Source organism: Centruroides vittatus, unplaced genomic scaffold, assembly GCF_030686945.1.
Source record: "Centruroides vittatus isolate TY-2023 unplaced genomic scaffold, ASM3068694v2 contig_564, whole genome shotgun sequence".
NCBI lineage: Eukaryota > Metazoa > Arthropoda > Arachnida > Scorpiones > Buthidae > Centruroides > Centruroides vittatus.
The window spans coordinates 1,486,466-1,514,441 of record NW_027122335.1 but is presented as its reverse complement, the minus strand read 5'-3'; the positions used below and the strand labels follow the sequence as shown (position 1 = coordinate 1,514,441).

The 27,976-nt window shown below is 29.0% G+C and overlaps 2 protein-coding genes across 11 annotated transcripts in view; one reads left to right on the top strand and one right to left on the bottom strand.

The window, feature by feature from the left end:
* Positions 1-264, bottom strand: part of LRR (Leucine-rich repeat) — a 159,868-nt gene extending 159,604 nt beyond the window's left edge. For all 10 annotated transcript variants that reach the window (XR_010881313.1, XR_010881314.1, XM_067274815.1 and 7 more), the window contains exon 1: positions 113-264. The gene's annotated coding sequence lies outside the window, so the exon portion shown is untranslated. The remainder of the gene's footprint in view (positions 1-112) is intronic.
* On the top strand, positions 151-27,976 carry Coq9 (ubiquinone biosynthesis protein COQ9, mitochondrial). Its single transcript, XM_067274856.1, has 8 exons — positions 151-239; positions 2,797-2,952; positions 6,058-6,193; positions 8,658-8,748; positions 16,232-16,336; positions 22,364-22,519; positions 24,618-24,671; positions 27,823-27,976. The coding sequence occupies exons 1-8, from the start codon at positions 161-163 to the stop codon at positions 27,859-27,861; spliced, it is 816 nt and encodes a 271-aa protein (XP_067130957.1). The 5' UTR covers positions 151-160; the 3' UTR covers positions 27,862-27,976.

Here is a 27,976-nt window from a genome sequence, read left to right as displayed (position 1 = left end):
TTATAAAAATAAATTTTTAAATCTAAACAAAGCATTTTTTAAAAAATTATGGTATTAAAATATGCTATTTTTATGTAATTTAATTCATTTTCCACAAAATTTCGATAATTACATTTAAAGCGCCCAAACTCTCTTGACGTTAAATTTTGACAAATTAAAGATGGCGAATAATAGCGTGATGTTGATTTCTCGATTTCGTTTCTTATCGTTGATACCTAGAATTAATATTTCTATTTACAGTGAGATATTTGTATTTTACATTAATTCATTAATAATATAATCGAATTTTAATGTATGTTTACACACATGTTTATTTTTTAACATCAGTGGACACCTGGTGGAGGAAGCTTTAATTAATTGCATTTGCGTGGAAAGTTACATTAGCTTGTTTAGGAATTTATTCTTATAATACTGAAATTTTCTATCGATATTTATAAAACGACATAAGTTCGACTGTAATTTTTGAGTTTGATACACGACTTCACTGAATAAAACAATTTTGATTTTATGATATATTTTTAGAATGGTTCTTATTAGTTTGGGTTTTCAAGATCACTTCAAGATTATATGCAATGCTTTAATTATAGATCACATATATTTGTTTCTATAAATTAATAAACTTTCTCATTTACATCACATTAAAATTATTACCTTATTCGGTTCTTTTCTGTTAACGGGACGCCAGTTGTAACTTTAATCTGACGCATAATACTGTCATCCACGTTGCTTTGCCGAGACTATCGCATTTAACTATTTGGCCCATGAGACTGTGCTGGCTTCGAGTGGCTCACTTGACTGTTTGTGAAGTACTTGATGTTATATAGTTTTCCTGGGTGTGAACTGTGAGCACAGAAGGGCATGACTACGTGTGAAGCACGTAGAATAGGCATTATGCTGATACATGTTAAAAACTGACCTTTGGAGGCAAATATCTTGCAATGGGTCAATTCTGGAGATGTAGTGTTACCACCCATTGGTTTTCACCTGGACAGTCCAGGAATTGACTTTGTCCGGGAATTTCATAGAAATTGCGAAATTACAATGAAGTTCTCGCAAATATTGTTATAAATTTACACCATTTGAACAACAAAAGACCTCACACTCACTGAAACTTATCTGCCATTCCACCATGTTACTCTGTTTATGCTTAGTCCCTAACTGTAACTGATTTAGAACCAGCATGCACGTTATTCTTTGTATTGTAAAATGACATTGCGCATGCATCAGGAACTTCTGTTCGAACAAACCTGACTTGCTGTCTGGGTCAGTGATTTTGTAAAAGTGGCAATGCTATGGAAATGTGCGAAACTTCTCATTTGGAGCTTGAATCTTACCCGATGCCATACATATCAGCTGGCATCCCGTTAACAGAAAAGTACCATGTTTGCTCTAAGCTGTATGCATGTATGGACATACACTGAAGCAGTTTCTAAAGTTGCACAGATGCTTTTACACAGCTGACAGCAGAGCATCTATATACAAAACATTCATGATGATCCAAATGTATACAAGATGATTTAGGAGAAATCCTGCAATATTCTAGGAGATGATACTAAGAGTAATTCTAAGCAAAAATGTTTATATGAACATGTAACAAATTTCTTGCCTGAAAATTTTTTACTCAGCTGCATTTCAGCACCATGCAGCTATACAAACAAATTAGAATATTACTTATAAGCATTTCTTTTATTTCTATTTTTAACGCATTTTAAGTAGTCACATCTGCCAACATTGACTGTTCAATTAAGCTGAAAAGATGGGTGAAAAAAGCTAATAAATGAGTAAAAAAGCTGACATGTTAGAACTAAAAATTTTTGTAGCATATGCATATAATTATGCTGTATATATTTTATGCATATATATGCACTATATGCATAAAATATACAGAATAACAACTTTAATGAAGCTTTTTTTCTGCACAGCTAATTTGTATGCTTTATTATACAGTATAATTAATTTTTTTGTTTTATTGAATAATTTTTTGGAGATAATTGAAGACATTTTACTAACTTTTAAGATTTTAAAGAGTGTTCTTTTATAGTTGTGAATGTAGCATTGTGAGCTTTTCTGAAATCTGTTTTGTTTTTCCATGATTTTAGGATACCTGTTAATTTGGAGGCAATGAAATTGAACATCACATACATAGAGTATACTAGTAGGAAGTTAGAGAAACTTTTTTATGTACACAAATGTAGTACATGTAATAAACTTATCAGCAGTTATCATTCTTTGCCACCAGGAAGATGCTGAAATTTTTAAAAATGAGGCTAAAGTCATAAACGTTACCTCTCCATCATGTGCACTTATTGAGAAATGCAGGGCTGGACTGGAAACAAAATTTGTCCTTGATATTATATTAAAAAAAAACTTGTGCTAAAAATCTTGTTTAATTAACCAGTTCAGCCCTGGTAGAATGGATGGAAATATTTAAGTAAAAACTATGGATGCAGACACACTTTTTTTCTGCATAGAAATTTGCCTTATTTCATAATTTATAAATTTGTATTTATTGTATATTTATTTCAATTTCTTATATTTATATGTATACTATTCTTTTAAAATTATTTTTGCACATTTAATTTTGAAACATTTTTTTTGCAATTTCTAATTTGTTTTTCTGAGATAAAGAATCTGAATATGATCTATGAAGAGGACTGAAAACATTTGATGAAAAATTAATCTTTCTGTTAAATTGGTGTTGTTTTCATAATTTATTGTTACAGCAGAATGCATAGTCATTATTATTATTTTTATTTTTAAGAACAGAATTGTTACTAATTATTCATTAAATTATAGATTGCAGCAAATATTTTAATTCAACTACAACTGAAGATTCTAATATTCATTCACAAACTGCTAATAATGATGAAGATGATATTAAAACTTCAATTCTTGATGCTGGATTAGAATTTGTTTCACAACATGGTTGGAGTAGAGATGCTTTAGCTGCAGGTAACGCCAGTTTTGTTTTTAAATAATTTACAAAATTTTTAATTATCGATTTTAATTAATTGACTTGTTACTTGTTATTTTTAATTTGTGGTCATTTAATATGTTAATGTAAAAAACTTCATATTGATCTAAAATACAAATTAAATTTTTTTCTAGAACAGAAAATTAATATAAAGTCTCTATAAAAAACTGTAAATTGTTTAAAAAGTCTTTTGGCAATGATATCATAAATTAAAATAAATGCCAGTAGTTCATTAAGTGGCTGACAGCAATTTACATAGTAAGAATTTCTTAATATAACTATTTCTTAATGAACTATTTGTTTTAATTTATGGTATCATACAGGGCCGGATTTACCAATCCAGGGGCCCTGGGTACAAATTCGGTGGGGCCCTTTAAGAGTAGGCAAATTTGATGATTTAGAGAATTTACGCAAAATACTGTACTTTCAACTAGATTTCAACTAGGAAGTTGTAAATTTCATTTAAAAATAAGGTTATTGTAAACATACATATATTTTATTGTGTAAAACTAATTATTTTAATTTAATTAAAAAATACCTATGTAAAATTTTTTCCCAAAATTTTTTGATGTTTTATAGGTTTTTTCCCGGGTTTGGTTTTCTTTACCTGTGGCCCTCGTGATTAGGCCACACTAGGATGTCGCAGTAATAGGAAAAAAAATTATGTTCAAACATAGTTTTGTGGGGGCCCTGGGCACAGGCCCCAAATGTCCTTATGTAAATTCGGCCCTGGTATCATATGACTTTTCTAAGTAATTTACATTTTTCTTACAGAGGCTTAGCCTCAAATAAAAGGTTGTCTCTATAAGTGGCAATTTATGTTTTTTTGGTTTGTCAGTGGAGACTGTGAAAATGACAGATTGTGAAGACAAAATGTTTTTTTATTCTTTAATATATTTTTTACTCTTTCTAATTATTTTCTTTAGGTCTTTTTATTTATCTTCTCTTTAACCTCTTTTTGAATTTTTAAATAATTACTCTTCTTATCTCTTAATTTTTTAACTTTTAACTTAAGCTTACCTTACCTTTGTTTTTTAATAATATTCTCCCAATACTCTTCTATCCTTGTTTGAATTTACTCATCAAGTTTTATATTATTAGTGTATATGCTTCTTCTGGACAAAACTGATGCTAAGAAAAATAAAGAAAGAAGAATAGCAATAAAGGAACCAAAAGGATTTAAATTCAAAAGTGAAAACACATTAATAACATGCCTGAATAAAGACTGAATATGACACAAGCAATCACCTTACATTGGATATACAAATTTTATATAGATTAATTATTAAACCACATATACCAGTTATTACACATCTTTGTTTAATTTTTTTAATATTGCTTTTAAATATTGTAAAATTATTATTATGACTAATGTATGTGTGCGTCATCTAAAAATTATTTCCATAATATTTCAATACAATTAGGTTTTTTTTTAAATTCATATTTCATTCGTAAATGGACATAGTCAAATTAATGATTATTCCGCCCCTTTTTTCTAGAGAAATAATTATAATATTAATTGCATTCAACAACAATTAATTATAGTTTAAATAGAGAAAATATTGTTGTATTAGATGCAATTATATTCCTGCTAAATTATATTAAATGTAATTTAGCAGGAAAACTAATATATAATATTACATAAATTATGTAACTCATTATTTTATTTTTAAATTTGTTATATTTGACATAAATCACTTCCAGTGTTACTTTATTTCAGAATATTTTCCAAAATAAAGTAAGAAGAAGAGATCTGGAATTCATATCTAGTTTGCATTATTTTTTTCTTTATTTTTCTTAGCATAATTGAAACAAATCTTTAGCAGTTAATCTGGAAATGGATGGAAACCTATTTTACTTGAGGTTGTAGAAATCATGGATACATTCATAAAGCTGAACAAGTTAAATGAATTGTATTTCCTTCAGAATTAGCACAAAGTTGCTGTTGAGAACAAATCACACAGGAACTTTTTGAGTGGAAAAAGTAGGTTTATTTCCTATGATTTAAAGGATATGCATTTTGGGCTTAATGCCCCTCTTCAGTCCCATTTTAAATATATCTGCAAAAATTATGTAAGAGCTACAGAATGTACGTACATCGTGTAGCTCTTACATAATCCTCTTTTGGGATTCTAGAAACAGTGTGCTTGAATGTCACTGGAGCACAGCTGGAGGTCTGGTGTTAAACAGCTGTACTGTACATTGCCATCAAACTTTGAACAGTGGCTTAGCAAACATAACTGGCGTCCAGGGCACGACACTTTATTGGCACTCCTTCCCCTCCAGAAACACATATAGTTTGTCTTGGAGACCATTTGGGCTCTTCCTCTGCGAGTGGTGCCCAGTGCATGATAGACCTTCTTGCTACACCATTGACTTTGAAGTATAATTAATATTTCACAAGTTATTTCATGGTGTTGTGACATTCCATCTGGTTGATACAGCACTTTGAAATCTGGCAGGACTTAAAAAAACACCCCGTATATCTGTGTGTTTATGCAAATGTTGTTCACAAGTCCTGAATTGTTCAAAATTTATATTGTCATTTATTACTGATAGTTGACCATTCTTTTATTACATTGTACTCCATCATTTTATTTATGTATCTGTGTGATTTTATTCTTATTCTAGAATATTTTGTTAAATTCGAACATTTGGAATTTAGCAGTCACAATTTTGTTTATAAATATGTAATTTCTATTGTTGCTGTAATGCTAAGTAGAACTAGGGCTATTTTTGTGTGTGTAGCAGTGGTGTAGCGAACATAACTGGCGCCCGGAGCACGACACTTTATTGGCACTCCTCCCCCCTCCAGAAACACATATAGTTCGTCTTGGAGATCATCTGGGCGCCCTCTGTGAGTGGCACCTGGGGCATGATAGACCCCCTTGCATTCCCCTCACTACACCACTGATGTGTAGAAATAAAAGTGAAATGTGTTAGATTTATCACCAGAGTTTTTGAATGGAGAAAGTTTATCACATATAAACCAAATGAAGGCCATTTGGTATATATGTGATATTTATTGTTACCTAACACAATGACATGCATGTATCTTTTTTCCAAATCCTTTTGTTTTGCAGGTGCTGAGAAAATTGGCTATCCTGGTATTGCTCATGGAATGTTTCCAAATGGTGGAGCAGAACTTGTTCATCATTTTTATTATACTAGTAATCGTGCATTGGAATCTAAATTGAAAACTTCAGATTTCAGAGACAAGTAAGAAATAATTACTAAAAAGTTACTAATTTAAATCTATGTACTATATTCATTACTTTTTAGCTTCTATTTTTACTTCAAAATTAAATATTAATTTTAAAGGTAAAAGATGTGAAATAGAGTAAAGTTGCTCAAGTCGTACCCCCATAAGAAAAATCAAGTATAAATTGTTGGATCCATTAAATAAACAAGAATTATTTGTTTCATTCAAAACTGTTGGAAACATTGTTGTTATTTATTATGATAAAGTTCGAAACATCTGTACCTTTTTATATGAAATTAACAAAACTAATTAAACTAAAATTGGTACAACTAAGGAAACCAGTTTCCTAAGTGATAGCACTTACATCTTAAGTCGTACCTAAGAATAAAATTAAGACATACAGGCTTTAGTTGTTTTTGTTTAAGTAATGTATTTAAATATAAATATTTTTATCATGTCACCATCCCATATTTAATTACATACCTCAAGGCTTGTTACCGGTGTGAAATTAACATCAAAAAACGAAAAACCAGATTTCCACAAATGTTTTTGAACCTCCAATGGTGGTTCTTCAGGTGGCGACGAATTTCCGTTAGAATGCCATTAAATAAGAACATGATTGAAATTCAAAGTACTATCGGAGGTTTGAAAATGTTTGTGGAAATCTGTTTTTTCGTTTTTTGATATTACTTTCATACCAGTAACAGGCTTTGAGGTTCGTACCGTATTTTACGGACTATAAGACGCATTTTTTTCTTCGAAAAATTGCCTCCAAAATTCAGGTGCGTCTTATAGTCCGTAGCATCTTATAGGTATTTAAAAAAAAAAAAATGCTTAAAAATGCTTAAAAATTAAAGTGCGTCTTATAGTCTGTAAAATACGGTAATTAACTTTAATCCAGTGTTAGGTAGTGTGGATTTGTAATTACATATTTAGTTAATACAAACATCACAAACATATTTCTATGTTTTTTATCAACTCCAGCACGTAGAATATGCATCCATGTCTTACGTTTTAAGCACTGAATCATGTTTTCTTTATGATCTTCTACACAAACATTACAAAACCAATCGCTTTTCCTTTTTTTTTTTTTGGCTTTTTTCTTTTTAATTTCTATTGTTTGTATCTTTCCACTGATCATATCTTTTTATTTTCTGCTCTTGCCATTGAGGCCACCTTTAAAGTGCATAAAGACAAGGAAGGGTTATCTTTTATGAATTTATAGTATCATTTCTTCTCCGCAATTCTTTTTTCTGTGTTAAAATGATGTGGTAATTTATATTTTTCCACCAATTGAAGTGTCAGTTTTCATAGATCAGTTACAGTAAGCCCAAAGAAATGTGATTCTAAAGAACATGTTTAACCTGTTAGACTAGATGTTACTTGTTGGAGAGATTAGTAAAAACTAGTTAGACTCACGTAACTGGTTATATAACAAAGAAACAAAGAATACACAAAGATTACACTGTCTTGACTCACAGAAGGTCAGTACTGGAAAGGGGAGTGTGAAATGAGGTCACTGTCCCTGAGGGGTCAACAGCACCACTAACCTTTTATTATGTAACGGAAGAACATTTACAAAACATTGCAACACAATTCATTGTACGTAATGATGTCATATAACATTTGACAATAATTTCGATCTTTGATTCCAACACACCCCTCGATGATTGATCATTAATATCAATACAATCCAATATCACAAGTAAATTTCTTAACCTTATTCGCATCTAGTGGCTTTGTTAACAAGTCGGCTGTCATCCGTTCACTCGGACAATAGATTACAGTAATTTCTCCCGAATTCTTTAAATCATGTACAAAATCGTATTTTGTGTCGATATGTTTCATGCACTGTTGTGCTTTTCTTAATTCTAAAAGTCAAATACAACTTTGATTGTCCTTTGTCATTGATAAATTTATTGTTTCAATTAACATTATAGGAGGTACTTCCTTAGTAGTTCTTTCCAATCTCCTTAAATGTATGCCAGTTTCTTCCATTTCTTGTTCCCTTGTTTTCATTTCACATTTTTCTTTTAAATTCATATTATTAACTATTGTAACTTGTTTCGAATTTTCATTATCATCGTGTATATCGATTTTGGAGTCTCTGTGCTTGACATTTTCCAGAAAGTGAACATTTCTGCTTATTGTTATCTTATCAGTTTTTGTGTCAACTAATCGATAAGCTTTCGATGCTCTCTTGTATCCTACAAAAATTAGTTTTGTGGCTTTAGGTTCTAGTTTCTTTCAATCTTTAGGTTTTATAACATAGGCTGAACATCCAAAAATTCTTACATGCATCAATCTGGTCACCTTAATTAAGTGGTGAAGTAAAATTGTTTTATCTCTCTGTTGAATACATTGTATATGTAAACACATTTTACTCCACTAATGATAAATATGATTATTAAAATATTAAACTGTATTTATTGTTTATATTTATAATTAGATTATTTATATATTTATTTTTAATATTTTCAGAATTGGTCAAAATCAAGAACAATTGTTTCTTAGATATGCAATAGAAACAAAATTGCGTATGATAATTCCTTACATAAATAAATGGCCACAGGTATAAAGTAAAAATATTTTATTTTTTAGATGTCATTTTATTATTTATTTAATGTGTAGAGATATTGACTGCAATTTTGATAAGATAAATTTTAATATCATAAAAATAAAGTTTTGAAATTTAAAATTCATCAATTTTGTCTTTACATATATTATTTATAATGATAAAGTCAATTACCATTGTAGATTACTATTTAAAATATTTTACAAATATCATATTAGTATTTATATAATAAAGGAAAAATATTTTGAAGTTTATATCAAAATGCTCTTGATAAATTAATGCTTTGCAAGGAGATAATTGATCTAACAGTTTATTTTTTATATAAATTGAAACAAATTTGAAATAGAATCTAGTATTCCATTGAATGTCATTTACATATTCTAAAGTGATCAATGAATCAATATATATTATAAAAGTAAGTGTACAATGTTCTCGCTGCTAAAACTCAAAAATGAGTCCCAGTACAATCAAGGGAGTTATATGGTGTGGTAGCCCTCTATCCCCATCCATGAAGAAGGTTCCCGTTTTTACCTGAAGGGCATGCTGTTGAAGAAATAAGGGCTGGAAGTTTCTCCCTTTAGAAATTTCTAGAACAGTCCAGAACATTTGAGAGCATTCCACAACATTCCAGAATATTCCGGGATGTTCTGGAACTTTTAAATTCGAAATATGGAACATTATTCACATGAAATGACAATAAAGGAATTGACATTTATGTATTCTATCTATATATATACAGGGTGGGCCAACGAAAACGAAACGGCAGAGTGTTCGTGTTCGTCCAAGCAAATCGCTCGGACAGGTCGATTTTATTCTCGAGGGGACATCTTTTGCAATAAAGTTTTTGCAATTCTGAATACAACAGAACAAAAAATTTTAAAAACTCATTTATTTTGTATAAACTAAACAAACATTTATTTCGAAAAAAATGTTTGTTTAGTTAATATTCAGATTCGCAAAAACTTTATTGCATAAGATGTCCCCTCGAGAATAAAATCGACCTGTCTGAGCGATTTGCTTGGACGAACGCGAACACTCTGCCGTTTCGTTTTCGTTGGCCCACCCTGTATATAATCTAGATGAGTGGATAATAATAATAATTAATAATAATAATAATAATAATAATAAAGCATAGACACCATTAAGCAATCGTGGGCTCGAAAGGCACTCCACGGCAGGCATCCTTACGATCTGGCCCAGGATTTTGTTGACAAAACTGCGTCAAACAGCTGGTTAGCTCGGGGATGCCTCTTTGGGGAGACGGAAGGATTCATGATTGCCATACAGGATCAGGTCATAAATACTAAAAACTACAGAAAACACATACTCAAAGATGCAACATTCACAAATGACACATGCAGAAAATGTCACATCATGCCAGAAACTATACAACACATCACCTCTGGTTGCAAGCTCTTGGCACAGACAGATTATTTACACAGACATAACCAAGTAGCAAATATAATACACCAAGAGCTTGCAAAGAAACACAAATTAGCAGACATCCACGAACCATACTACAAATACATTCCACAGACAGTATTGGAAAACGACACGCACAAAATGTACTACGACAGAGCCATAATCACAGATAAAACAATTTACCACAACAGACCAGACATCACACTCATTGACAAACACAATAAAATTACATACATTATAGACATATCCATTCCAAACACTCACAATATACAAAACGCATGCACTGAAAAAATTAGCAAGTACACAGAACTCGCCCAGGAAATAAGGCATCTGTGGAGGATGGATGGGGTGCTTATTGTACCTGTTGTTCTCTCCTCTACAGGTGTCATACCACACACACTACACAAAAGCCTGGGCACATTAGAATTGAATAGAAACACATACATCACTCTACAGAAGGCCACTATATTGAATACATGTCATATTGTGAGAAAATTCCTGAATACAGACACACACACTGATACACTTCTTTAATTTCTGTTTTGGTTACTATGCCTTGACTTTGGTCCGGCATAGTACACAGCCACCGGTGTTAACCGAGTATATCTAACTTAACCCAACATAATAATAATAATGGGGAGATGGAAGGATTCATGATCGCCATACAGGATCAGGTCATAAATACTAAAAACTACAGAAAACACATACTCAAAGATGCAACACTCACAAATGACACATGCAGAAAATGTCACATCATGCCAGAAACTATACAACACATCACCTCTGGTTGCAAGCTCTTGGCACAGACAGATTATTTACACAGACATAATCAAGTAGCAAATATAATACACCAAGAGCTTGCGAAGAAACACAAATTAGTAGACATCCACGAACCATACTACAAATACATTCCACAGACAGTATTGGAAAACAACACGCACAAAATGTACTACAACAGAGCCATAATCACAGATAAAACAATTTACCACAACAGACCAGACATCACACTCATTGACAAACACAATAAAATCACATACATTATAGACATATCCATTCCAAACACTCACAACATACAAAATGCATAAACTGAAAAAATTAGCAAGTACACAGAACTCGCCCAGGAAATAAGGCATCTGTGGAGGATGGATAGGGTGCTTATTGTACCTGTTGTTCTCTCCTCTACAGGTGTCATACCACACACACTACACAAAAGCCTGGGCACATTACAATTGAATAGAAACACATACATCACACTACAGAAGGCCACTATATTGAATACATGTCATATTATGAGAAAATTCCTGAATACAGACACGCACACTGATACACTTCTTTAATTTCTGTTTTGGTTACTATGCCTTGAATTTGGTCCGGCATAGTACACAGCCACCGGTGTTAACCGAGTATATCTCACTTAACCCAACATAATAATAATAATAATAATAAGTGCAGAGCCCAAACGTTCAGGAGTTGAAATTTGAAATTTGGTACACAGTTAGGGTACATCAAGAGAACGTATACTAATAAGAAAAGATTTTTGGAAATTCCCACCCCCTGCGGGGGAGAGGAAAAGAATTAAGGCTTATCCTAAAGAACTCAGCTTCTACTATACTATTTTAGATGCAATTTTTTGTTTTTAACTGTGTTTTAGCAGGTTACCATATGGGGATGAAAGAAGTGTATTCCTTAACAATGGAAGTGTTAAGAGAAAGTGGCGTGCAAGATTTACAGGCACAAATGTGGTTTTTTTTTGTGTTTTTGCGGGAGATCGAACATATTTTTAGACCCATCTAAAAATTCTTGAATTGGTCTGAAAACAGGGAACTTAATTCTTGCATTATGTGAAAACAGCTAAGATTGACTATAATGTAATAATCTTAATCTTCGCTATCATTACTTTTTGCCCGAGCAACAGCTGGCTCATTTGCTAGTTTCTGATATATTCAAACGATCAGAATAATATAATAAATGAAATAACTATCATCAAATTATATTTGATCTACAATATAGCTAATTAATTATTAAACAGAATAATTTTGTAAAATAAGTAAACAATTAGAGTTTCATCTTGTGTTAAATTTAATAATAAGAAATAATTTTAGATTAAATTTGATATAACTATTGGATTACTGAAAATTTGGTTTTGGAATTTTAATTATCCTTCATGCTAGAGAAGTTTATGTCACTCTAGTTTTATTCCATCATCCACTTGCTATTATTATCCAAATATAGATTATATATATCTACTATGGATTTAAAATTCATATGAAGTGCTTTTATAAAGCCTTATGTTTATCTTAGGAAAGCTGATATTGAAACATTTAATATTATTACGTTTTTTAAATGATAATCTGTTAAATCAAAAGATTTTAATTTGGACAAAAATTTTAAGAAGAAAAAACAATTGCTAAAGGAGAAACTGTTCTCTGGTAGGCTCCCGACTTTAAAAATAGAAAATTTATCTCATATTCTTGAAATTGTTGAAATGCTATTGAAAATTATTGAATTAAGTATTAATAATAGTGCTCATGTTAATAAATAAATACATGATATTTTAGATTACTGAAAAGTTGCTGAAAAATTGATTTCATGAAATATGAGAAATAATATGTTTACAATTAAAAAATGAATAATTATGAATCCATACAACATTTTTAAACAGAATGGTATCTTGTTATTAGTCTTAATATCACCAGTATTACAAAAATGATAGAAAACCATAAAATATTTGATGAAAATATCAATATATTCCATGACCAAAAAGAAACCAAACATTAGATATTTGATTGTATTTGACAGAAAGGATGTAATACTATACAATATTTTAGTGATATTTTTAAAAATTTTCTGAAGCAAAAAAATCTAAAACAGTGAAATATGTGGAATTTACTGGATTATACATATTCTGATCTTACTGTCTTTTTGTAATTTTTATTAATATATCAGACTGCATGAGCTACAGTTGAAAAAATGAACATTGAATTGATAAGTCATCTTTGGTTTACCTCTCATTTACTTCTCTTTTTATTTTCTATTTTTTCTAAAAGAGAGTGTGATGAGGCAAGCGAATTTTTTATAGTTATACACAGTGCCATAACTAAGCAGGTGCAACAGGTGCACCTGCACAGGGCCCACTTGGAAGGGGGGCCCAAAATGCATGTATTTGTTTTATTAATTTCCCAAACCTAATTAGTTAAGGGGCCTAAATGTAAATTCTTGTACAGGGCACAAGAATGGCTAGTTACAGCACTGGTTATACAGTAGAGTCTTTGTAATCTTATATATGTTGAATCTGTGGGTGTCAGATTACAGCAAATTGTTGTTTATTGGATTCTGTATGCGTGTATGTGCATAGTGTACAATAAAAAAAATGCACTTGGTTACAGGTTAATTTATCATATAATCACAGTTGTGACTGTTTTTCTAAACAGCACATGCAACAAACAACTAGTGACTGAGAGTAAACATGTACATTAATCTCACTGTTGCATATTTCAACAAGTAGTAACATGAAAATTGGGCTGCAATTTGAAAAAATTATAAACCTATAAATTCCCACTGTTGTTGTCTGTCCATCTGTCTTTCATTAATCTGAGTTAGATAGATAGATAGATGAAAGACTTAAGATGCAAGTTGGAGTCATGTTGTTTTAATTCAAAACTTTTCCCCTGAACGTAGTATAGATGACTGGCACAACTCCTTTGCTAACAGAAAAGTATGAACAACTACTTGACACCTAAATGCAAATTCCAGCATACACTGAACAAAGAAAAGTATAATGTACAGGGACAAGATACTACTAATAATTTGAGATGGAAAGCATATATTTTAAACTAAATGAATTAAAAATATGATTAAAAATTTTAACCTGGCATTGTGATGATGTCACAGTAAATAATTGCTTGTTTTCATATGCATTACCCTGTGGAGTGTTGGACTGGTGAGTGACAGACTGTAGAGACTCTACTCAGTCTGTTGTATTTAGTTACTGATACTTACATTATTTATTTTACTTTTTGTTTCAGTTATTTTGAGTTTTGAAAGTTGAGTTATGTTAAACCTCAATTGATATCTCAACACTTTCAAACCAAAACTTTGTTTGCATAATTTCATACTGAAATATTAGTAATGAATGGAATTGCATCCTACTAATTTAGGGTTTAAATATGATTAAAACATTAAATAACATTCTACTATATTTTTGTAACCAGATATTAATAGAAACACAAGTTAAGAAACATTTTAATTTTTGTAAGCATATTCAATATGCAAATTAACAGTGTATAAAAGACCATTATCAAACAGACAAAACAAGCTAGACTTCATTTCTGCTGTTGAATTGTTTGATTTTATGCCGATTAGAATTTTTTTCTGTTAAGTTATTTTCCTTAATCAGCTTAATTGTTTGAGATTTTGCAGAGTGTACTAATAATCAATTTTGTCATTGTTGTAAATACTGAATTTGAAATTTATATTATTTGAGTTTTATACTAATTAGTGTTGTTGAAATCATAATTTTTGTTTTGTAGTCAGTAAGTCCAGTAGTTAAGAGTTACAGTTGAATAAAGCTTTTTGATATTTTACAAACTTTGGTGCAAGTGTTTTTTCATATTTTGGACCTTTCAAAGTGAGTAAAAGATAGCCAGAATAATGTTATTAACCATGGATTCCCAACCAAATGAAGACAAAAGTGACATCAGAGAAGAATTTCCAAATTACAAATAGATGAAAAAGTATCTATTGGTTGAGTATGGCTTCCCGAATGAAAGAACAGATAAATAGGTTTGAAAAAGAAAATTTTCAGTTATTTACTATACTCACGTAATTTTGTTTTATGCTACTTTTATTTTTTATTTTTTGAAATAAAATAGCTGTTTTCAAGATGGATATTTTCAAATCAGTCTTTGATGTGAACAATGAAATGTGCATTTTTAACAACAATCCAAAAAAATTCTTTTGACTTAGTGCTTAAAAAGTATCTTTTTTAGTCAGAATGCTAGATCACTGCATCTAGCTCACAGCTTTCCATAAAGTTGTGCATATCTGTGTTAAAAAGTTCCAATTATGCATTCTTACAAATTAAAATATCAGAAACTTGATTAATTTTAAAGAATACAGGACCTAACTCAAAAACCAGATAAAAAAATATGAAATCTGAATGATTCAGTCAGAAGGAATAGAATGCTGTACAGTACATTGTTAGAGTATAAGGATGAATAGTTATATCATTAAGAAACAAGAACACTTCAAACATTCTTGTTAATTTTATTCTAAAATTTCATATCTGGAACTGATCTTTTTTTTTTCAATGATTTAATGAGTTTTGTAATTTCATTTCTAATAAATTGATATTCTTCAAAACAATCATTCTTCAGGGAAAATTCCTGTATAACTTAAAATTTGTTAATGCAATTTGAAAAATCTAGAATTTACTCGGTTTTGTTACTACTTCTTCAAAGTTCTTTCAAATTTATGAGAAACTTGCTTTATTTGAATAATATCCAATAAATCTCGCTTTTCAAGCACTTTTCAATCAAACGAGACTGTTTTTAGGATACACGCATAATTATAACTAGTTTTCAGGACAAAAATTTTAAAAATTTTTGAACATATCGGAACAAATAATTTTTATAATCAAAAAACTTAAAATTCTCAGAACAAAATTTAAACTTATTGAATGCATTCAATTCCAAAAAACACTCATTACAAGATCATCCATTTTAGATTATATCTCTTGTCAATACTTTCTAATGGGACTCCAAAATTTGTCTTTGTTAATAATTTGATTTGTAAAAAAAATATTAAAAATTTTAAACTCAAAATTTTATTTAAAATTAAAATTTTAAACAATTTTCACTTTTCAGATTTTCATATTTACAAATAATAATAATTGAAATTAAATTTAGTTGTTTTTTTCAAGAAATTCTAATATTCTTAAGAGATTATATTTTAAATATTAATATTTGTATTTTGTTCTTTTTCTATTTTAGAAAGTATTTCTTAAATACTAAAAAAAAATTAAATTATTATTATTTAAAATTTTTTTCAATATGTTTAGGCAATGGCAATAATGATGATGCCTCAAAATGCGCCAACTGCTTTGAGTAATTTAATGGATCTAGTAGATACAATTTGGTTTTTTGCAGGTGATAAATCATTTGATGTAAGTAATGAAATTAATATTAAGTCACTGTTTTAGTAGTTTTCATATTTAATTTATTGAAAGTAGTTTGTTAAATAAAGTGTATTCCAGGACCAAATGATAATAAGTGACATTGATTTTTGTATTTTCTAAGATACTTTTGAGGATAATGGATAAGTGTTAAGAATAGTGAGAAATGTAAACATTTCTCACTATTCTTAACACTCTATTCCCTGCCCTTAAATTCATCAAAAAATTTTAATAAATGACAAACAATCTGCCAGATTGTATCAGCCTATAATAGGGTTACTATGTAATAATTAATACTTTAATAATTAAATATTCAGATATAGAGATGGTGCCTAATGCCTACCTCTAGGCAAAATTACTGAACATATAATTATTAAATAGTAGCTGTATTATAGCTCAATATAATCTGACAATTCATTTGACTTTAATCAAAACTCAGGTTAATAGCTGCTTTAAATTCTAATAAAATTTAAAAATAAAATATTAAATATATTGCTTGGAATTTTGCTTAATATTAAATATTTGAAAATAATGGTAATTATAGGGTATAGATTACTGCTACAACAATAACAAATATTGAAAAGCATTGGAAAAAATATTGTTTACATCAAATTGAAAAGTGATTAATTAAGATAGTGTTTTTTCATGAATTTAAAACAATAATTAAATATTTAATGAAATCTTAAATAGTTATTAATTAGTTTGTTAATCAAATTATTATGTCAACTGTGATAATCATACTTATAAATGTTAGCCAAATATTAGTTTTGTAAATATATTGTAAATAATAATTAACTGTTGGATAGATGATGTTTGCCACTTTTTTCATCTTAATAAATAATCTAACATTAGTCTTTTGCATTGGTTGCTCAATATAATATGTCAAAAAATAGACATTATTGATTGAATCTTAATTTTCTATATTTACCTATTTACTTTTTCAGTTCATAATTCCATGCTGATGTGATATAACATTTTTACTATTTGGTTCACTCTTCCTTTGTGAGCTCATACAAGTCATTTAATTATAAATTCCCAATTACCTGACCCAAACAAATTTTCTGTGTTGTGATATGGTCAACCTCATAAATTATTAGATTAAATAACATACCCTGAGAATCTATATCAAGTGTGTGATAAAAAACAAAAAAAAGTTCACCACAAATGTGAATGGTGAACATTTTCGTTTGTTTTGTGTAACGGATTTGAATGTTTTTTTCAAATTTTCATATTTCGTATGTTTTATGTTCCATTAGAAATTCCATTTAACACCTGAAGAACTCTGAGCAGTTCAAATATATTTGTGGTGAACTTTCTCTTTTGTTTTTTTTTATTACACACCGTATATAGGTTCTCATGGTACATTATTTAATACTCCCCAGTGTTATGTGTTGTTGTTTAATTATTAGATTATTAGGTACTTGGCTGTCAATTAATTTTTCATTAAATTTTTGATAATTAGTAAATGGAGAATGTTGTTAAAAAGCCATCAAATAACCACTAATATTTATAATAATAAAAATAGATTATATAATGATCCATATTTTTAATTATATTCTGTTATTTATGTGGGTACCGAGGAGGGACAACGAGGTCAGACCTCTGGTTAATGTCGGCAACAAGTCGGGGGGGGGACTTGCCCACTTGTCAGAAATGGCTTAATTTGTCAGTAGGGATCCCGTAGGGACGGGACTGCTTTTTATCTGGTCGAGTGTAGGAGGGAAAGTGGAGTCGTGGTAAGACGATAAGCGAATATTCGAGCAACCAAGACACCATTTAACAGGATAACAACGATTTAATGGAAACAAAATATACGTTACAAAAATCTGACATTAAAAGGGGTGACATATATATATATAAGCTATATATCCCTATCACGCGACGGGAGAGAGAGAGTTCACATAAACGGGTTCCATACCTCTGGGACAATCAGCAATTCAAATATGCTGTTCGTCACGATGATCGAATATTCCTTTCTAGGGAAGGTTCGATGGCACTGGAGGCACAATAGTCAAATATATTCCGTAGGCACAAAGGGTAAGATCGCGACTCGATCTTAATCGATGAAAGACTCTCCACCGGGGGAGGAAGGAAACATCTTATATATATCTTTTTGCTGGGAATTTTGGTCACGTGCAGGTGCTTAGGCCATAGGTGTTTCCGGGATTGGAAACAATACGGCGAATTCGGGCGCTAACTATAAACTTAAGTTGCAAGATGATCTGTACTCAGCGTAAGAACAATGGATAGTTGACAGTTATACGGACGGGGACGCATATTTTCTCATCCAGGACCGTTTTTAGGCAGGATGTTTATATCCAGGACAGTTTTTAGCAGGATGTTTATAATAGGAAAATTTTCGAGTCGATATGGGGAACAATTTTAGTATAATTCGGATTATATTCGGATTATATCCGAATATAAAGGGGTAATTAATAATTCGGATATAATTTAGTAAAACTTTACGTTCAAGGGGATTCCAGATCTCACATTTAATTTAAAATTAAATTTAAGTAAATGATATTATATATTTTGTCAACGTAGACATTAATTATTAATAGGACAACTATACTGGTTTTAAGCTTTTACGCAAGAATTGAGGATAAAAGTTCTTAAAGAAAACAGATTTTCTTTATTAAGCTACAGGTAGCTTAATAAAGAATAAAGTAAAAGCTTAAAACCAGTATAATTGTCCTATTAATAATTAATGTCCACGTTGACAAAATATATAATAAGGAAATAAGGGACAGTGAGGCAATAATAATCATTAAGTAAATGATAGTTTACTAAGATTTAATTTTGAAATCAATACTGTTAAAAAGCATAACTCTTGTCTAGAAACATAATTCTTATATTGATTAAAATGACAATTTTTAACATATTTTTGTTAATAACAATAAAGTATCAGTAAAGTAGATGCATACTAAAGACTGTACTTTGATATACTTTACTACAATGCTCAACTATTTGGCTAAAAATGTCATTTTAGTTTGGACAAGAGAGAGAGAGATAAAACATAAAACACAAAATAGAATGAAAATAACTTTTGAAATCTCAGATATTTAAAAATATTATTTATTCCTTTTTGAAGTAAATATAACTTTAATAAATTATCTTAAGCAAATCTTCTATGTGGCTTACAGAATTGTTTGTTCTCAAAATCTGTTTGATCAGTTTTGATTATACTTTGTCATTTTCCATTAACTGCAATGAAGAATCCAAAAATATAATAAAAAATGAGGGTTTATGACTTCATTTCTAAAATATAAGTTCATTTCACAAGTGCACATGACAAAGCAGTATTGCAGAAATCATGCAACTTTGTCATGTGATGTTTCATTGTTGCTACCACAACTTCTATGGGTTTTACTATAGAATCAAGTTTGTTGTCAAAATTTAATGGGCTGATTTTGATATAACTTTGTCATTTTCTATTAATTGCAGTGAGGAATCCAAAAATGTAATGAGAGTCCATTTAAATATAAAAAATAGGAGTTCATGTCTTTAATACTTTTGTATATCAAAAACAAAGTGACAACACCCATGCTCTCTGATGTGACTGAGCATGCCTAACAGAATTTAGGTCTAAAAGGTCAAGAATAAAAACAGCATTGTGTATGCCTAACAGAAAATAGGCACAAAAAATGAACAAAACACAAGAACAAAGCAATCGTCATAAATTGCTTTGTTCTTAGGTCACCTCTCCATGTTGGGAAGTGCAAAGATCTTCTCCCCATACTGGGCCAGTGCAAGGATTGTCTCCCGTGGCCATCAGGTACAAGGACTGCCTCTTCTGTGTCTAACAAGTGCAGGGATTGCTTTTTTCTTTCTGGCTTGACCTCAATTCTATCATGATACGACAAAGTTGCATGATGTCCTAGTATTTATTTATCTTATTTTGTTACAATATAGAACATATCTACATGTAGCAGGTACATAGCACAGGCTTTTTTCAGCTCTTAATACAAGGAAAAACAGAACAAAAATAAAATAAAATGAAACTATTAGCACAATACATCAGCGTTTTTTTTAACATATTTAATATTTTAGTTGTACAGATGTAATTAATTTTTTACTAACATTTTTATGTCAAAGAAGTGTTGTAAAACGCACGTGGTGAAAAATAAGTCCGACGAGAGGATAAAGGAAATTTTAACAACTTTATTTTAATTTTCACCCGCGTTTGTTAAATTATACAGGATTCTCGATACACGTTTGTATTCCGACACTCCTTTTACAAAATCACTTAAAACTCGGCAGAATCGTAGTCGAAAAACTCGCGACAAAAGAATTGATGTACGCGACGCGTTACAGAAGGGGCGCGAAAAAGAAACTTATAACTAATTACTTAAAACTACTTATGCTAGAGAGGGAAAGAGAAGATGTAGAAAATAGGACAGAACAAGACAAGAACGGGTACCCAAACTTAGCTAGTGAACTCGTGATGGTGGCTACAACTCAGGCCTTCTTGGACGATACGAGATTCGACGATCATAATGTTCGAATTTTCCACTTCGTGTTCTTCCGATAGACTTCCAGAAGAGCCCTTCTATCAGATTTCTAGAGTTCTTCTCTAGATTCCGTAACGTTCGGTCTGCTGCCTCCTTCGTGCTCCCGTCGGCGCGAAGTTCCTGGAGACCTCACTAAACACATCCTCACAGCTCCTCGTCTCGGCCCAAAAGGTGGCCAGTCTATCACTCTGTTAGCCCCTGCAGGCTATCCCTTTTTCTTTGTCTTATAACCAGTTCGTTGCCACCCACTGAGAGAAGTTTCCAGAAGAAAGAGAGCAGGGAACAAAGGGTAGAGAAATAAAGGGAAAGAGGAATATATATACATATATATAAAAAATATACAAAAAAATTATGGCGTAAGACCACAGAAGTTTCTCAAAAGATTTTTTTAAATACATTAAAATTGTTTAATTTGATATAGTGTGGGAATAGTTGATTCCATAATACAATTGACTTATCAAAAATACATTCTTGTCTGAAGTTTGATTTGATTTAATTTAATTTAAGAATTATAAATTTGTTTATTTCTAATTTACCTATGTTTATTTACAATGACATCATGAGTATACAGAAACCTATCAATATTGTACATAGTATCTTCATTTATTAGTTTAAAAAAATATATTAACAGAGATATTATGTAAACATTAATTAATTATTAACAATCAGAATTCAAGAGCAGACAACATGAATGCAGGAAGAAATATTAATGCTTCTGCATTCCTAAGAAGTAAGCAATTTTTGTTGGTTGTTATAAATACTTCCAACTTCTCTAAACATACTGTGCATTCACTAAATATACTACTTGGTAGATCTGCCAAAAAATGATGAACCTCAACTACAACATTTAATTAGTAATGATAATTTTTTTTAAATAAAAATGTATAATATTAAAAATTTATGTATAATTTTTAATATTGAATAGAAGATGCTGCCCTTCACCTTATTCTAAGACTTAGACTCTAAGCCCTCTGTTTCAAGTAGTTCCAAATAAATCAGCTGATATTTGGCCAAACATTTGATATTCTGTAGTCAGAAAGGAAAGAATATTTAGTATTTGGCAACAGTAACATCTGCATAATTATTAAGTATTCAACCAAAAACTCCTATTCAGTTCATCCATAATTTAAGTATACTAAATACAAAGACATATTTTCAAAAATCAACTAAAAGTATGTTTAAAAATTAAATTGAAGACACTCTGTTGAAAAAGGAATCACCATTTATTTACTTTCAATTTAATTTTTAAACATAATTGCCATTTTACAAAATTCTACAATTTAATTGAAAAGTATGTTATTAATATTTCTAACATCAGCTGATTATATCAAAATTACTAATTATTTACTAGTGATATTATTATTCTTAATGATAATATTTACTTAGTATTTAACTAGCAAAGACATAATAACTGAGATCAATGTTGACATTTTTGTAATAAAACTAACAATACGAAATTGATAATATAATTTTATTTTCTTTTTATTACAAATATTATATTTTTTAGCTTTCTTGGTATGGAAAAAGAATTGGTCTTGCTACTATGTACAAGATTACAGAACTTTGCTTAATTCAGGATTCTAGTGAAGATTATAGAACAACTTGGTTGTTCTTAGATAGACGAATGTTGGAATTTATTAATATGAAAAACTTTTCCTACCAGGTATGAGAAAAAAATTTTAAAGTTATACTAATTAAAAGAAAACTGAACATTTTTATAAAATGAATATTTAGATATGTGTTAATTTTAAATACAGTATATTAATATTATATAAATTGGTAAAAAGCAGTGGTGGTTCATGATAAGCACTACAGAACTTCAGCATCCCAATGAAAAATAAAATCACAGAATAATGTCTCTCTTTTTATTACATATTAATCATGTAAATTATTGTAAACAATTGAAAGCAATTTTTTTTTTAAATCAAAATTACTGCTGATCAAAGCAGTATCTGAAATAAAAATGATTCTATTAAAGCACTTTAGGTGCCATATGCTCTTCTATAAAGCACTGGTATACAGTGCAGTGCTATCTTTCAAGGCCATTTCCCACTCAGAGATCACCCTGCTTATTCAGCCACCACGTCTCAAGATACCATAAAATGTTTAAAATAGCACTACATTGTTTAGCAGTGCTGTTGCAGGTAGGTGCATGGCAGGAATTAGTTACTGGGTCAGAGTAGGGGTGCAGAGCACTCTGTGACCTGTAAATGTTAATATGAAACAGAAAATATTTTGAATCTTAAATTTATTTATTTTAATTATATTTTAAAAATATATTTTTTAAATTTAATTATATACTATAATTATTTATACTGTATATAAATTATATAATTTATATATTATACAGGGTGAGTCAAAAGTCCTCTGCATCCTTTTCATTCCAAAACTATTGAAGATATATTAATTTTGTTAATGTAGTCACATAGGAAGTCATGCATGGAAAAATGGATGGGACCTTGAATATCATTTTTAAGGTCACTTCTGTTGTAACTTTTTAATGAGCAGAGATAATGTAACCTATCCAATTCTCTATATGTGACTTTCTACGTAACTATTAACAAAATTAATATATCTTCAATATTTTTGGAATGAAAAGAGTACAAGGAACTTTTGACTCACCATGTATAATATAATATATTGCCTTCTTAAAATACACAAAATAACCACATACAACAATGTTAAAATTAAGATCAAAAAACAATACTTAAGCAGCAACATAGAAACTTTTTACCTCTATGTCCTTAATGTTTTTTTATTTTTGTTTTTACATTGTCTACTTGGACCTTGTTTATAAATAGGACTTATTATACTGGTGTAGTTTCTGATTAGCAAAGAGAGATAGTCTTAGTCAAAAGTTAAAACAAAACATATTTATTTTCACCTGAAAACAAAAAAAGCAAGATAGAAGCATTAGATCAAATATTTTTTGCTGTTTAAAGGTGGTGCTTCTTTGACTCTTAAAACATATTTTTAATTTAATTAAAATAAATTCATTTTACTTTAAATAACAAACTGTATATGTATAATTTGTCATGTATAGTAGTAATCATTACTTGGCACCCCTATATTAGACAGTCATGAGCCACCACTGATAAGAAGTATATTATGACTAATGTCCAATTTTTAAAATTTAGTCATATTCTGTTTTATTGTTAAATACTTTTTCAACTTTTGTCTCATTATTAGAGATTTATGTCCACAAAAGAATCTTTGAAATCAGTAGGACAAAAAACTTTCAAATTTAAATAAATTCTAAAAGTTTTAATTGCACATTAACTCATGATAAGTTTATTATTTGTGTAGAATTTGTTTAAATTTGAAAGTTTTCTGGTTATAATAACTATTGATCAAAGGTTTCTTTTGTGGATAAATGACTCTGATAATCAAAAAAGATTTAAAAATAATTTGAACTTTGTAGTATTAATGTTTTGAGTCTCCAATAAAGCACAGTGTATACATCAAAAAATAAACAGAATATTTTTACTAGCTACTTTATTCTGATTTAGATATTTTTTTAGATATCATTATTGGTATCATGTTTTAGACAAGTTTTGCTCTATTAATAAATGAATAAATACAGCAAAATTTGTCTAAAACAGAACCTTAATAAAACAGAAACCTGCTTAAATAGGAAAAAATATTTGGTACTGTGTGAGTACAGTTTACACAGGTTTCACTGTATAAACATATTTGTATAGTATTGATTTTTACATATTTATTATGTAATTTTTTTTGTTTTAAAAATAATATTATTTCAGTTGCAAGAAAATAAAGAATTATTATCAGATCTCTTTTTAGGGAGTATGCTTACTGTAAGTTGCATTTTAAAATTTTGTTCTTTTACTCTATTTGCAAATTTAATTTATAATAGCTTTTTATAGTATTTTTATAAAAATATTATTATTAAGTATTTTAATAAAATATATATAACTAGCATAATGCTGATATAACTTTATATACATTTATATATATTATATAAATACTATAAATTATAGAAATTTAATGGTATAAAGTACAATAACCCCAATCTTCATAAATCTGATTATATTGAAATAATAGTATAAATTGTAGCAATTTTATTAACACAATAGTTCTAATAATGAACTGTATATAAACCATGAATTAAAAATCCAAGACCAAATGCATAAAAACATTTAGGGATTTTATGATGAGTAATAGAAGTCATCCTTACAATTATACAAACATCCAGTAATAATCATTCCATTAATAACATGGAAATGCTTTTATTGGGAAATAAACAGTTTACTTTATCACATTTCTGATTATTGTTAGTTTGTAACCAAAATATTTTATGAAATTTTAAGACCATTTTATGACATAGTTTTGACAAAATGTTCAGAATGTAAAGTTACTTAAACTTGCATTAACTACTAATACAATAAAATCTGTGAAAGCCAGAATTGTACAGGATCAATAAACTTTTTATCTTAGGCTTTGTCACACTATGTGATAAAGATCATTTTGATAAATACTTCTGAAGTCATACTACCAACAAGGTGTTCAGACTATGTTATTTTACTAGATTAGTGGTGTGCAAACCATGGGTCACAATTTCCAGAGGGGTTGTGAGAAAATTTTTCGGGTTGCCAAATTCAAAGAAATTTATTTGACAATAAAAATTATAAGGCTTTTCTTCAAAAAGTATCATGTACCAGTAAAATAATGAAATGAAATTATATTTTTTATAAAAATAAAACTATATTTTTTTTACAAAAACAATTGTCTGTATTAGTAACTAATACAGACAAATAACTTGCAGCTTGCGATTTCCAATACAGATCCGAACATAGAAGCAATCGTGAGCTCTTTACAAGTGCATACCTCATATTGAATTCTTATGATATAAAGTGTTTTTAAAAGTATTTTTAATTAAATAAATATTTATACCCATATGCATAAATAAAACCATTGTTTCATAAAATTATGTGTTTTATTCAGACCTCTAATAAGGCAGAAATATAAGCATAAATCCCAGAAAGAATTTCACTTTAACTATGCTGATGATTAAAAAAGTCTACTGTCTATCCAGGGGTCACGAAAAAATTTTACACAAAATGTCAGTCAGAAATGAAAATAGTTTTCGCACCACTATACTAGATGACTAATCAGAAACAAATTACCATTTACATTTAGAAAACTGATAAAATACTTATTTTGTACTGAAGTAAACATTTCAGTTAACTAAAGAAGTAAATAAATTTTTATCAATGAATCAATTTTCATTCCAACTATCATTTATTAAAATCATAACTTAATATTTTGGATAACTACCAATTTAATAACTCAATCAAGAAATTGAGTTTTATGGTAGTTATTAATTTTTTATTCATTTTCGTGCCATAAATTGAAAATTGGCAAATGTTACTAAATGAATTGAAATAGATCATCATGTGGTATACAATCTTAATGTTTATTGGATCAGTTTCTGAACAACAAATGATAAACTTTAACTTGTTTGACTTTTTTTTGTATTTTGTAAAATTGCCAGGATGATAATTGTAAATTTTCAAAAAATATAAAAGACTATACAATAAAAAGTCTTCTTACGTTCTTTCTCAACCTCAGGAAAATAACAGTCTTACAGCAAAGTCAATCTTTATTTGGAGGCTTCTCATCTGCCTCAACATCCAAAACATAAAAAACTCCTCTGGTGATAGCACACGTAAAAAGTATAATATACAATTTGTAAAATTTCCAGAATGATACCTGTTTGACTTTGTTGCTTGATGTGCAAATTTGTCATTTAGAGTTAAATGAGAGAAATTACATAATATCAATCTAGCTTTATATAAGCTGGAACAAGAAAATAGTCACTGCTTCAAAATGCAAACATACTTTTTTACCAAATTTTAATGTATATGCAGTGTTTGCTATATTTATTGAAGTTACCTCAAAATAAAAGGAAAAGGGCAGGTGAAATACATTCATTTATATATTCATAAACTTTTACATTTTTAAATAAATTATTAAAACCATTTTAATCTTTTTAATGAATAAATCACATTAACTTTTTCCTGTATAGGAACTATGATTAAATCAGTTTATCAAATATTTATATTAATCAATAATTATAAATTTATTAGATAATTATCATTAATTATAATAATTTAATAATTTATTTCAAATTTCTTACTGAAAATGGAAATAATCCAATAATTTCAATAATAATTTATATGAAATACTGAAAAATGTATGGGAAAAAGAATACTCTGATTCCATATTATTAAATGACTTAGTTTTATAGTAATTTAGTTTTAATATAACAATAAATTCTAAAGTTTGCCAAATAAACTATAAAGCTGATAGATCAGATAGAACAAAGAGATTTGGGTATTTTGAAATAAAAACAGTGTAAAGCTGGAATAAATCAGATACTAATAAAAGTCAGCAATAAGTCACAATAATTTTATGTTATTACATAACATTTTTATTTAAAACCTTATATTTTGCTTAAGTAATATTGATATTTTAATGACTTTAGATGATAAAATACTCTCATTATATCATGTATGTTTCATAATTAAAAAATTGCTTTTCTTGAAATACATAAAAAGTGACAATTTTCCATTATTTCTATTACAGGAGTATAAGTCTAGCTGAAAAAATTGGTTTTTTTAGCATTTATTGTTTTAAGATTATTTTACATTTACTTATGTGACCATAATAGAGGAGTCCCACGTCTTTCTAGTGACAAGCCTATAAAATTCCTTAATAACATGGAACACTTTTGATTTTCAATCTACATAATTCTCCATAATTAGTTTGCACAATATAAAGAAGTTTTATATAAATACCTTATATAAATAATTTATTTATATAAATAAATACCTTGTATAAATAAGAAATAATATATTTTTAATTTTTTTAAAGAAGAAAAGTTGTATTTCAAATAAATTTTTTTCTAATTTGTACTGTTTCTTGATTTTTGAAATTATTTTTCAGATTCGTAATGTTCTTGGTTTAAGAAGAATGGCCAAATAAATGTGATATGTGTAATTTATTAGGTTTGGTTCATTGTAAATGTTATAGTATAAATAATATAACTTTGCAATTAATTTCATTTAGAAAATAAAAAGTTTTTATAATTTATTAAATA

Excerpts from the sequence above, each read along its gene's own strand:
- Coq9 (XM_067274856.1), top strand. The coding sequence starts at position 161 with ATGGCGAATAATAGCGTGATGTTGATTTCTCGATTTCGTTTCTTATCG. Across the intron at positions 240-2,796 it reads AATTAATATTTCTATTTACA|ATTGCAGCAAATATTTTAAT; the intron begins GTGAGATATTTG and ends ATTAAATTATAG. Across the intron at positions 6,194-8,657 it reads ACTTCAGATTTCAGAGACAA|AATTGGTCAAAATCAAGAAC; the intron begins GTAAGAAATAAT and ends TAATATTTTCAG.